Source organism: Anguilla rostrata, chromosome 13 (genome assembly GCF_018555375.3).
Source record: "Anguilla rostrata isolate EN2019 chromosome 13, ASM1855537v3, whole genome shotgun sequence".
Lineage (NCBI taxonomy): Eukaryota > Metazoa > Chordata > Actinopteri > Anguilliformes > Anguillidae > Anguilla > Anguilla rostrata.
The window spans coordinates 25,468,421-25,482,295 of record NC_057945.1 but is presented as its reverse complement, the minus strand read 5'-3'; the positions used below and the strand labels follow the sequence as shown (position 1 = coordinate 25,482,295).

The window sequence follows — 13,875 nt, the reverse complement described above, 5'->3', positions numbered from 1 at the left end:
TTTAATATTTTAGTGGATGCAGTTGGTTTAAAGACAAGCGTGCAGTGTCGTTATACATATTTATAATGTCAACAACACTATACATAAATGGTGCACAAGCATTTAAATATGGGACTTCTTGATCTGCAGTCAGTAATTTTACCCCTGAGTTATATTATTGTCGATGCCTGTTATGTCACTCAAAACACTCTTGAAATTACAAAACCAAAACAAATATTTTTTCAGTGGAAAATAAAAAAGGCTTTGAGGGGGCAGCAGGTTTTGGACCGGTGACCTCATAATCTGAAATCAAATATTCTTCCTCTGAGCTATATCCTCACACCTAGGTTTTTAATATTCTACATATTCTAAAATGTCTTGCAACAACCACACAGATTTGTAATCTTTTTTGTGAAAAGATTTCACAATACGAAACATTCACAATGTCAAACATGAGGTTGCGGGTTCTAATCTTGGGTGGTGAAGTATTGCTTTACAGTATAGAACAGTACTTAATATGAACTGAATTGATAAAGTGATGTACTTGACTTTTATTACCCGTATTATATTTGAGCTCCATGTTTCTTTTGTCCACTCGCAGTTTAAGCCAATACAATAGCTTTAACATTCTCCACAGATTCAGCAGGACGAGCATGCTTGGCCTTCTGCTCCGTTCACGCTACAGTCCTGGTCTGCATACTCAGTGTGCCAGAAGTGACTGTGTCCTGCACTGGTTGGCTGCAGGGCACCAAGCAGACCAGTCACTATAGTGTGATGGAGTGGGGGAAAAAATATTCCCAAATGAAACTCTCCCTGTCTGGGAAACATTAAGCCAAAATTTAGAGTTCTGTGAGTAGGTAAGCTATTTCCATGAAAGCTCGTTGGCTGAATTATGTCAGATGGAATGCCACCACTCGTTTTAAACTTTTAAAAATGTATCTATTCATGGTTTTTCTTTTCTTGTTTTTATTTTTGTAAACTCATTGCCTTTCATGAATCCATGGCTACGTTCTCAGAAGAAAGGCTTACAAAAGACTCCAAAAGACTGTTTCCATAAAGGAAACCTAGTTCACGGGTTCGTTGTTGGGCAAATAGTTCAACCTGAGAGCTTTCATACTTATCACACCCACCATAAAGTGTTCCAAAAACAAATAAAAAGGGTTAGCCTATGAATACAAGTCAAAGAACCCTTTCAGAACCATTTTTTTCTTTCTAAGTGTAGAAAAGCCATGTTGTTAATTACTTGAATAATGACATTTGTTCTGTGTGTGTGCCTGTGTGAGAAAGACACAGGGAGAGAATTTTAATATTAATAGAAAAAACACCTTTTATTTACATAAATTACAAGAAAGCACAAACTGGTTCACCAAAGTCTACGTTAAAAACATTTGTTATATTGTACATTTAACAGATTTACTATAATTTACTTCATCTCTCAAAGAAAAGAGCATCGTTTATTAAAAAGAAAGGGGTATACTGATTCTTTTTATTTATTTATTCATTTATTTATTTACTGTTTTTTCTTTTACCATAGCTACAAGTCAGAGAGAGAAAAAACAGAATTGGGACATTGTACTCACAGCACGTTGAGAACAACAAAATCAGAACAACTTGCAGTGACCATTCCCATATTTGAAACACTGTATTTTCCACTGGTGTTTATAACTAAACTGCATTGGTCAGAGGGATGATCTTCACAATGAGGATGTTGTGGAGTCCACCACCTCTCTACCATTGCACACCGTCGGTACAAAGTTAGATGCCGAAGCTAGGGAAAAAAGGACAAGAACCGTCAGAACTTGTTTTTCCTACTTTTCTAATTTTTTTTATTGTTTTTTTTTAAGGGGGGGGGGGGGACTTGCAACTTTTCATATCTTGCATATGATGGGCTTCTCCTTATGTGGATACCCATACTTATATCACTAGAAGGGTTAAAAATAATTTTAGCGATTGAGGTAAGTTTTGGTTAAATGATACAGGGGCAAAATATTGAAAGGAAATTAGAAAGACTGCCATGTTTTCTTTTTCTTTTTGGTTTCTTAATAGTATCTGTGCCACAACCATCCTTCACTGTTCAAGGGAAATAAACATTGATACTCCATTAGTATTCACATCAGATTGCTGTCGGGCAGCAAAAGCAACACATACTTTCAAATTCGCTGTTACTTTGAGTATATATATATATATATATATACACACACACACGAAGTAACAGCGAATTTGAAAGTATATGTTGCTTTTGCTGCCTGACAGCAATCTGATGTCTGCGGGGTTCAGTAAGCCTTGTCTAAGAAGATAACGCTCCACAAGGGCATGTTACTCGCAGGCAGGAACTGGAAGTGATTCTCACTGGCACTGACCTCTAGGAGCAGAATACTGGTTGGGGTGGGGGGTGGGGGGATGAATCACCCAGATTGAAAACAGATTCTGTGTAATCTAATTCTGGAGTATTAAAACAGGGTGTAGTAGAAATTGCAAAGATACACAAAGACAAAATAATTATCTGCCATTTTAAGACTTCCTATCATGAACTGTGTGTGATGAAAATTGATGCCAGGACCAGGTCTAACAAATATATTTGACTTGACTTTAGTTGCGACTAGAAAGTTGAATGTTTCAACTCTTTAGTCTTGCTGTAACACTACTGCTGGTAGCTTTGAGTGAAGGTAGTTGACCTGCAACAGTGCATATGTATTACATATGCGCTTTGTGAAATGTAAGTATGAGTGCCTGAGAATGAGTGCATTTGATAAGCTTGTGAAAAATACAGACAGCAGTGTTTCCCTTGGAATGGAAATGGAAACTTACCCTGGAGTGCTGATAACTGTTTGTCCTGTAGCTGTGTGGAAAACACCCACCAAGACAGAATGGTGGAATTGCTGTCTGTAAGTGATTGCTGAGTAAAATGTGGAACTATGTGGAAACATGATTTGAGTGAGGCTCTATTTAGTTATTTTTTGAATTTACAGAAAGGAATGGATTTTTTTTCATGCAGTGAACATTTTTTTGAGTCCAAGTGAGTGCACAGGCTACGTATTTGTTTTGGATTCAAATACTTTTCTACTGATCTTGTCTGGTGTATTGAAAGTTGGAACCAATGAAATACTCTCAAAATGTGCAAACCCTGCCTTCAGGTCATATTGGCAGGCTTAATTACACCAGGCAAGATCAACAGAGCACAGAAAAGTATTTGAATCCAAAACAAATACGTATTTGACCCAGGTCTGATCCACACTAATGCAAACATTGTGTGAGCTGTGACTGCTATATTGAGTGATACCTGAAAATGACATCCATCTATTGATTATGAGATGAATTTGATGATGATGTTGATCACAGTGATGATGAACATTATGATTATGATGATTATTTTTTTCTGTAGTGGTTGGCGTTACCCTGTGAGAAGCTGGACCCAGGGCCAGTGGTCACACTGAAGCGGGTGGTGGCGACCCTGAGCGTGGTCACGTTCTTCTGGGGCTGGAACAGAATGATGTGGACCTTGGGCGCAAAGAGGCAGCCTAGCACCACCGAGCCACTCAAACTGACAGAGATACACATGGTGGTTGTCTGCACCTGTGGGAACAGAACCGGCCAAGCGAGCATCAACATCGGTACACTCAGAGACCGATTAATGCACGGGCCGACGGGGCCCGGGCCCCCTTCCATTTAAATTATCATTACGACATTCAACATCGATTACGACACATTATATAACACACAATTTCACTATAATTCCAATCACGGTGGCAAAATGATATTTTTCCAATTGCATGCCAAAAAGATTTGTGTATTATTTCAAATATGTATTCATTGCCACCAATGTACAATGAAATGTTATACACATACAAACTGCTAACTAAACAACAGATTAAATATTTAACCATAACCCATTTTAGAATAAATTGCATCACGGGCCAATAGATTTGCGCTTGAGGATCATGATTCACGTTCACGTTCAAGTACGTAGCTACGTCAACTGTATATTTAAAAAAAAAAAAGAAAAATGGAGAAGAAGAAGCGTCATGCGTGCAGGTTTCAGAAAAGAAAAATAAAAGGAGGAGGAAGACTACTGCTTGAAGGAGACAATGCATAAAGCCTGGTAAGACCATGGAGTTTTCTTACTGAATGCTGTGTCTACTGCTTTGGCGTTTCGAGATGTAACTTAGGCCGGCCCAGGCAGGCTAGGTAACTATCTTCGCCGTAAGACGATGACTGGGTTGTCTATCGGTCCTATATCGTGTTATGTGCGCTCATGTTTGCCGCAAGATATTAAATGGCTGGTCTTCTCATCTTCGCAGTAAGTATTCGTTGCTGTTGTATCACAAAAAATCACTGTGATCATGATTTGCATGCTGATAACTTTTTTATTTACTTTACTATTCACGCATTTTCCAATATTGATGCCAAAGGGTGTATTCCGATTCTTTCCGGTGTTTGTATAAATTGTATTGGCACATGTGAGGTGCGTGCGCGCCTAAGCAGTTAGTGCTGATGGCGGGTAAAATAATAATAATAATAATAATAATAATGTAACGTTTTGTAGGTCCTTTAATAATATCACATGCATTGCGTTGTTTCCGGTGATAAGTCACATGACTAATAATGCTTGGTGAAATTGCATTGGATACAGAGACTCTCTGGTGTTGTTAGGGGGGCCTTGTGAATATTGTGCCCCTGGCCCCAGATCGGTTTAGTCTGTCCCTGGGTACACTGCAATGAAGATCTGAATTGGTATGCTTGGTCTCTGGGTACCTACACAGATGCTATAGGCTAAACGCCACTCTGTTCCTAGAAAGGAGCCGCATGCAATACTTGTTTTCGCCTTATTTGTCTAGATGCCACATTTGAAACATCTGGGCCAATCGTAGATGAGTGTCATAAGCAATGAAAAGTAACACAAGATTGTCTAACTGTAAAAAAATTTGAGTGCCCATTTGAATGTGGCTCAACATCACTATAATGGCAGCCACATTCTAAAATGCTAATTTAAAGTTACAATACTACAATATGAGGCCCTTGTATATGCTCTGTCTTGCTGGTTTTGTGTAATGTATATAGTCCTCAATTATGGTTTTCTGCAGTTATATAAAGTATGTGGTATATGGGTTTGTGAGGTCTTCACACAGTCAGGACACTGGAGAGCTATGAGAGTTTCTATAGGGGGACAGCATTAAATATGATTGTGATTATCAGTGTGATATCAGTGAATGGTTTCTCAGTGCAGTTATAAAACATTAACTATAGCATTATAAATCATTAAAACCATAAAACAAAAACAAAAATTGGTGGTTGAAAAAATATTTATACTTTTTGTAAATTATTGAGACAGATGAGTCACAAGATTGCAGTAAAATGTTATAATGTGAGAGTGTACACTAATGAATGAGAATATATACAAAACACCAACAGTGGTTACTGGAACATTCCGTGAAATTTTTAATCTGGTTTCCCGGCCACCATCCGTGAATGCCACATTAATTAACATTCATGAATATAGAATTAAATATTAACAATGTTTTTTGTATTGCAGTGCAATGCAGTTACTAGTGCACTTACTAGAACTCATTATTTAAGAATTCATAACTCCACTTTATTTTGTGGTGTTAACAATGAATCAGGCACCTAGTACACAATATGACCAAACGTGTCGGGACATCCCTTGGTCTAGGGCTGTTTTTCATGGTTTGGGCTAGGCCCCTTAGTTCCAGTGAAGGCAAATCTTAATGTTACAGCATGCAATCACATTCCAGAGGATTCTGTGCTTCCCCAACAGTTTGGGGAAGGCCCTTTCCCGTTTGAGCATGATGATTCCCCCAGGCACACTTTTCATATAGAAATAATTTTGTCTAGAACAGTGTGGAAGAACTTGATTGGCTTGCACGAAGCCCTGACCTCAACCCCGTCCAACACTTTTGGGATCAACTGGAATGCCAACTACGAGTCTGGCCTAATTGTCCAATCAGTTCCCGACCTCACTAACGCTCTTCTGGCTGAATGGAAGCAAATCCCTGCAGCAATGCTCCAGCATCTGGTATACAGCCTTCCCATAAGAATGAAGGTTTTTTATAGCAGCGAAGGGTGGACCACTTCCGTAGTAATACATTACCCATATTTTTCGATGAGATGTAGGATGTCAGGTGTCCACATACTTTTGGCCACTTTTGCCTCAGAAGTGTGCTTTTATGATGGCAGTTTGGATTTTGCAGGATGCATGAATGACAATAAATCTGCTATTACAGGATTTCTTTAGACATTTGTGTCACTATATTCATGGCTATTTATCCGATCAATACATTTGAGGTCAAAGAAAGAGAAAAAATTATTTTATGTTTTGATATTTGCAATATCACAGAGGTATTTCATTTTATATCCAAAACCTATGGTTCATTACCGTACAGTATGTTGTGCAGGTTTCTTATGCAAAGATGTTCAAATGAACCATTGGTAATATGTGGGAGCCAAGTGCTGTGAAACTATTATTATTACATCTCTGTGCTTATTGTGTACTCCTGCAGTTTCATCCTTTTCTCTAGCACTATTTATATGAAATGGTGAACATTTATGATCTTCAGAGTGTAGAAAATACCTTTAATATTTTATGTGAAATTTGCGATTATTGCACCGTGTTTGTTCTGACAAGATTTTTTTTTAAATATTCGGATCGCAAATTAGAAACACGGTGCATGAGCCACATGGAAAACCATGCTGAATTATTCAGCCTCCTTTGTAGTGCTCTGATTGCCATTTCACCGCTGAGTGATATATATGGAAATGAGGGAATCCAAGTAAAAATCTTTTGAGAGGAGTAGAATTTTGAGCAGACTTTGGAGAAAGCGAGAACGAGGGGGAAAGATACTGCTCAAGGAAGAAAAACTAGTATCATGTTAGAAAACCCCCGTAAACAGTTATCTAATTGAGGAGTCATATATGCTTCACAAAAAGTGCAGAGTTACTTATCACAGTTTTACAATAAAAAATGTTTTTGTGTATGTGGGGGAATGGGGATTGAAGAATACCAACATGTTAAATAGCTGACCCTATTTAAAAAAGGACTGCATCGTTGTCTGAAAAAATAAAACATAACAGTTAATCTGCCTTTCCTGTCTGCCTCGTTTGAGGTCCACCAGAGAGTACACAGCTGGGATTCCAACGTCACTTTTACACCCGATTCCACACAGATACACAAGAGAGCAGGCTGTTTCTCCCTGGCAGTCTCCACTCTGCCACACCAGGGCACCCCCTATTCACAGAACAGATTTCCCCAAGAGAGCACCTTTACTGAGCTCCCGAGAGTCACACCAATTCCCTGAGGCTGTGGCCAGGGGGTCCTTGCACGGAATGTGGTTGATGAGCGGTAACTGACTTACAGTACAGTCTTAATACTATTCATTCACCGATTGACCATTCAGTTTATTGACAACACTCCACAATTTAAAAACCCTTTCATTCCAGGCTACCCTGCCTGCCAGTACAAAAAGTATTGGCACAGCCTTGTCACACCTCATCTCATCTCCTTCCACTGGCTACCTGCATGAGCTCGTAGAAAATTCAGTACCTTGATGCGTGTCTATCAGGCAGCTAAAAAGACAGCTCTGTTTTATCTTCAAAAGATCATCAGACCCTACACACCGACCGGACCTCTACGGTCTGCTACCTCTGAGTATCTGCCTGTACTTCCAGGTCATGTCGTCTGTCTGATCTGACCCCCCGGTGGTGGAATAAGCTTCCCACCGCAGTCAGGAGAGCAGAAAAGCTGCAGACTGAAAACTCACCCTTGCACCATGGCTCCTCTGACCTCCTTTAGATATCTTTCCTTTTTATCTTTCTTTTGATTTTTTTTTTTTTTTTGGATAATGTTATAGGCATAGATGTGTAAAAATGATCTTTCTAGCTTTAATTCATTTAGTTACATTACAAATTAGGTTATGTTAGGTTAGGTTAGGTTAGGTTAACATTATTATTATAAATTGGCCTCTGTGCCTGCTTGGTGATACCGCATTTTTTGGATTCCTGAGAGTAACGCTGATGGTATCGATGACTACATATTTCTTCTGTGTTGTATTTTGACTTTTCTGTGTTGTGATTTATCAGACTGCATAATGGATGGCTCGTAAAAGACCATAAAGAATTCTTGAATCAAAACTAATATTGAACTCACCGTTTTGGTTTGGTTTTGAATCAAAACTCCTTTTGGTTTCTTTAGCCTATATGGTTTGTTTTTGCTCATTAAGTGAAAAGTCATATAGACTAATTCATTTCTAGTAAGCATAATTAAATGAGGAAATGCTGGCGAGCCATCAGCTTTGAAAAAAAGGAAATCTAGTGAAAGGCCAGTTTCCCTGGCCCTGGCATGATTAGTATTCTCTGTCAATGACTCCCATCATTGCAGACAAGCTCCTCTGCGATCGCCGTGCCAACCTTCGGAGATCTGATGGAATGACACTTCACTATTTAAAATCCCTTTCTCTCCACAGAGTATTGACACACTCTCCATGCTTAGGTTTCTTTTGAATAATTCCCTTCCAAAGCACAGAGCACCACCACATATTCTTAAATTACCAGTTTTTAAAAAAACTACACTGTTTAATTGCGATTCTTAAAGTGGTGTAAACAAGCTTGTAATGGCAATAGAAAATTGCACCCTCTAGATATTTTGTTAAAGTAAATCAACACTTGTCTGTGGAGGGGCATATTGTAATCACAGTTCATTTGATAATTACTTGCCATCTAGCCCTGAGTTTCAAGGACATTCTGTCATCATCTATGTTGCTCTGTGCAATAATAAAAAAAAAAATTAATTAAAACAATTTCTTATCCAATAATTTTTCTTGATATGATTTGTTCAAGCATTTTGTTCTCTGCTGGTGCACATTCTTACGTGGCATAACAGAAGTCTCCTTTCATCATACTTAAAGAAAGGCCATCAAAAGGATTTTATATCTGCCATCTAAATCTGCAGGCGCTACAGAACACACAGAGACATCTTATGAGCTATGTTTGTTTGGCAATATGAATCTATGATGACACTGAACTGCCAATACAGGAGGGAAGTAAACAGGCAATCATTCAATTGTGGATGGCAGAGGGAATCTTTAATGCATGTACAGGTTATAGGTTGAAGTTTAAAAAGCAATATTTTATTCAGACTGGAAACCTTAAATTATAATTATTGCCTTTGAATATAGCGGTCAGATATCCATCCCCCACCTAAAAACATGCAACATCATTACGTGGTTCCAGACAGTATTCCAGACCAGATTTAATTTTTCTAGTAAATGTGAATAACCTGAGACATGAATCATATCACTGATAGAAAAGCGAACCCTACTCCAGAAAAGAAAACCTGATTACAAGGCTGCTAAAAACTATGCTCCTCTCTTGCCACCTATGATAGAGTAGATGAGATGGCCAATGTAAAAACAGAGGGTACAAAGAAATAAAAGCTTTGACCGTTTTTCCACAATCCTTGTTTTTTTAGTTAAATAAACTCTTTGGTAGAAGTAAACAAACATTTTTCCCCCTATTGATTCCTATCCTTCCTATCCACTCTGGGTTCATCTGCAGACCCATATAATATCAGCATCAAACAACAACTCTTTAGCAGACTCAACAACTATCACAATGGTTGTGGTGATAGACTATGGTGGATGAAGTCGAGATTTTATTTATTTATTTATTTATTTATTTAACCTCATTTTATTGAATAGTGCTTTCTGATTCTCAGGTGAGAGGTACAATCCATTATGGATTTTTAGTTATGCATGCAAACAGCAGTCACAACTGCTTTGTAACGTATATTCAAGGTTAGACCAAAGTTAGATGTTTGACCTTAAAAATAAGCTCTGGCCTACACAGGCGCATCACTCACCCTGTAGTCACTGGCCGTGACGTAGAATATGGGCTGGAAGGCCAGCCAGATGATGCAGGTGGTGTACATGGTGAAGCCGATGAACTTGGCCTCGTTGAAGTTCTCTGGGCACTTCCTGGTCTTGAAGGCGTAGACGGTGCAGAGGACGATGAGGACGCAGTTGTAGGTGAGGGACACCAGCATGCTGGAGTCCTTGCTGTTGCACTTGAGGGTGACCACGTCTCTCCTCTCGGGGCTGATCTCCTTGCGCACGCCCGGCGCCTCCACCAGCAGCCACACCACCACCACCACCAGCTGGCAGGAGATGAGCGCCAGGCAGATGACCACCTGCGAGGTGGGGCTGATGAAGCGCGGCCGCTGGGCGCCATCCTTCACGCCGTTGAAGATGCGGGCGATGCGGTTGGTCTTGGTCAGCAGGGCCGAGTAGCAGACGGCGAAGGAGGTCCCCAGGCCCAGCCGGCGCAGGGTGCAGACGGCAGCCGACGGCTTGGCGATGTAGATGAAGGTCATGCTGTAGCACAACAGGACGCCCAGCAGCAGGATGTAAGACAGCTCCCGCCCGCTGGCCTTCACCACCGGCGTGTCGTTGTTCTTAAAGAACAGGCCAATGACAAAGAGGGTACAGAGCATGCCCAGGCAGGAGATGGTGACAGGGCCGATGGCCCAGGCGTCTTCCCATCGGATGTACTCCTCCGGCAGGTCATAACAGCCACTCAGGTTCTCCAGGGGCCACTGGCCAAAGCCGCAGTCCATGCAGGTGAACTGGTCCAGCAGGTACTGGTAAGGCTGGCAGGGGATGCAGATCCAGCAGCAAACGTCCCCAGGCTGCATGCTCTTTATTTCGTTCTTCTTGCAGGGGTCACTGCACTGAGACGTGGGTGCCACCTGGCCGTCCCAGGGGATGAGGGAGGTGTTGAGGGTCAGGCTCTGTGCCCAGTACCCCACTTTCCTGTAGAGGAACCTGCCATCCTCTTTGTGATAGTGGAAGATGTTGTAGCGGCCCAAGCTATCTCCGAAAGAATCAAAATGGACAGTGTTTTCAGTGTCCGCTGGACGGAATGGGGCTGAGGGTAAAAACCACAAGGTAAATATCTTATCATTTGACAAATACAAAACAATTTCAAACAGTGTTTCAAGTTTTAATTTAACCTATCATATGATGGAGCCTGAGCTGGAGAGCTAAAGACAACACATTTTGTTCCTATACAAGGATCCTATATACCATACTTTCACAGACTATGTTGCTTAGCATAAATGCATGTGAATGTTTATGCCGTTTTTATGAAGCTGCTAGTCAGAGATTATATTGGCGTCCTGGAGTTTTAATGCAACATTCTTCTTAGAAAGCATTTCCTCAAATTCTAAACTCCTGGGATCCAAAATAGCATGTGTGCAACCTCTGAACGGCACCAAATTGAATGTTGCTGAAGCATTACTGCATGTTTGATTTCCTGGCGTTATTATGGAAATGAGATCGCTGAGTATCAGCTGGAGTGTCTGTCTGGATTGTCCAATGCATTCTTTTTCTTTTAGAAACATAAAGAAAATGTCTCCATACCTATTTTTATCTTAGAATGATACAGGGCAGTAAATGAAAGAATAGTTGTACATGCATTCACACCAAATTCATCAAACAGTACTCTGGCAAACACCAATGTATGCTTCCACAAATTCATAGTACATCTCTGCACACCTCTCATTGAACAGATTTCCCTCTCTCTTTATATAGCGGCAGTCAAGTATGTATTCTTTCTATACGGTATTCAAAAAATCCACCCCTTCCTTACTACTCATTCTACGCAGCTCCTAGTCCAGGCCCTGCTGCCCTCATGCCTGGAATTTTGCAATTCCCTTCTTTCTAGTCTCCCTGATTGCACCACTAAGTCCCAGCAGCTAATAAACAATGCAGCAGCACAGCTTGTCTACAATCTTTTCAAGCATGTTCACGTCACACCCCTCCTCATCACACTTCACTGTCTACTCGTTATAGCTCACATGATGTTTAAGAGCTTGGTACTAGTCTACAGGGAGGTGCATGAAACAGCTCCACCATTCATTTAAACCAGGCACCCCAGTCAGATCTCTCTGCTCTGTGACCCTAGAGTAACTGGCTCTCCCCTTCCTGTGTGGTCACTTGCCCTAGAACCTCTGTACTGGCCCCAAAGTTGTGGAAAAAACTTCTCGAAGTGGTCAGGAAAGCAGAATCACTGGCTATTGAACAAAGATTGAAGACCCACCTCTTGAGACTACATCTTGGTTTCAGTCACTTTCTATGGTTTTTTGCTTCTCTTCTTTGAGTTTGTATGTATTTAGAATTAGCACTTTGTATTTAAAATTTGCACGTTTTTGGACCTGCATGCAATGGTAAATTATGTTGCAGATATTGTATTGTACTAGAAAGGACAGATCTGGCAATAAACCAGGCATTACAAAAAACATATTTAAGCCACCATAACCATGTTTACATGATTAATAAACATCCTGTTACCTAGAAAGAGGGTGGGACACACTTTCTTTGATAGTGTAGCCCAGGCTGAACACATTCTGCATTTTTACCTGACAAAATGACTCAAGGGATTAGCTTCTTTGTTATTCATAGCACAGTCTCTATCATTTCCTGCCATCAAGACAGAGTGTGACAAAAAATTTTTACTGAGCGTGAAGCTGATAATTAATGTTTTATCTTAGCAAATTAAATCATCACAAACCCTTACCAAGTAAATGTGAATAAACCAAAACTGTAAAATGAATCTTGAGCTCATTTGAAGTGAGTTATTGGTCACATGGGCTTCTGTTTCAGGACAAGCTGCATCGATACATTGCAGTTTTGTGACAATGCGGTTATAGCAGTTATTGCTGTTGTGAAAAATAAAGAACTTTTACTTGAACTATTTTTTTCTTAACCATGATATTTTCCATGGCACATGCCTGTTGTCTTCTAACAGAAATGTAAAATTTGGCCTTTAAACATTTAAATTCCCCAGTTTTGTGACAATGCACATTACAGCTGCATTACAAGTTATAATTGCACTCATAACCTGTAGCATGTGAAACTCCAGCTTTAAACCTCCATTGTGCAATGTCAGTCACTTATTACAAAAATCATCAACACCTGCTTGCCTCCCTGTATGCGCACTCACCATCAAACTTGGACTTCAAGACAAAGTCCCTGTAGAGCTTCTTCCCATTGCCTGGCTTCATGGCATCACATAGTTTGGTGGAGTTGGGGCACATGGCCTGCCTCATGTTGTGCAGGGCGTGAGCCATGGCGTACACAGCATTCACCACAAACATGATCTTGGACTCCTGCTCGAAAACGCCATCCCGGAGAGAGTGTCTGCCGCAGCTCAGGTCATGCAGGCTACACTGGAAGCGGTGTTCCCAGAATTCCTGGAACCAGGGGTTGCGGGTGTTGTTATATGGGTTCAACTTGGTGAAATAGTCAGTGAACTCTGGGATTGGGTAGGAGGCCAGCTCGATGGTGAAGGCCCCGTCGGCCACCAGCTCGCTGCCCCTCACCACGCTCTCCTGCGCCCCCCAGCCATCGCTGGCCACCCAGATGAAGGAGACGTTCATGAGGGTGGCCGATACCAGCAGCTCGCGAGCGTCCTCACTGCGGGTGAAGAGGATGACCACCCGAGCGTTGGACTTCTGCAGCAGGGAGCGTATCACGCCCTCGTAGCTCTGTCTGTTCATGGAGCGGCTGACCTTGGCGGACGTGGCGATGCAGATTTTACGAGCCCGGGCCTCCTGCTGGAACGCGTCAATGCCAGTCTCTCCATAGTCCCCCTCTGAGGCAACCGTGGACACGTACGTCCAGTTGAAGTAGCGTAGGATCTCTGCCATGGCCTTGGCCTGGTAGAAGTCTGGTGGCACGGTGCGGGCAAAGTAGTCGTAGCGTGTCTTGTCACTGAGCTTGGCGCTAGTGGAGGCATAGCTGATCTGAGGGATCTGAAAGAGTCTGAGCAGATTGGCCACCTGTTTGAAAATGGAAGACAAGAACAAATTAATACACAAATAAATACCTT

The 13,875-nt window shown here is 41.2% G+C and overlaps 1 protein-coding gene across 2 annotated transcripts in view; it reads right to left on the bottom strand.

Annotated features, from left to right (window-relative positions):
• Nucleotides 1–1,286: 1,286 nt before the first annotated feature.
• grm2a (glutamate receptor, metabotropic 2a) overlaps nt 1,287–13,875 on the bottom strand; it is a 45,577-nt gene continuing 32,988 nt past the window's right edge. Inside the window, exons 3-6 of one of the 2 annotated variants that reach the window (XM_064305695.1) lie at nt 12,988–13,825; nt 9,848–10,911; nt 3,375–3,552; nt 1,287–1,747 (exon numbers count right to left, since the gene is read on the bottom strand). In XM_064305695.1, the coding sequence (XP_064161765.1) occupies nt 1,674–1,747; nt 3,375–3,552; nt 9,848–10,911; nt 12,988–13,825 (2,154 nt within the window). In that variant the 3' untranslated portion in view covers nt 1,287–1,673. Of the gene's footprint in view, nt 1,748–2,211; nt 2,819–3,374; nt 3,553–9,847; nt 10,912–12,987; nt 13,826–13,875 lie in introns of those variants that run through there. The other variant, XM_064305696.1, reaches the window with a different exon arrangement.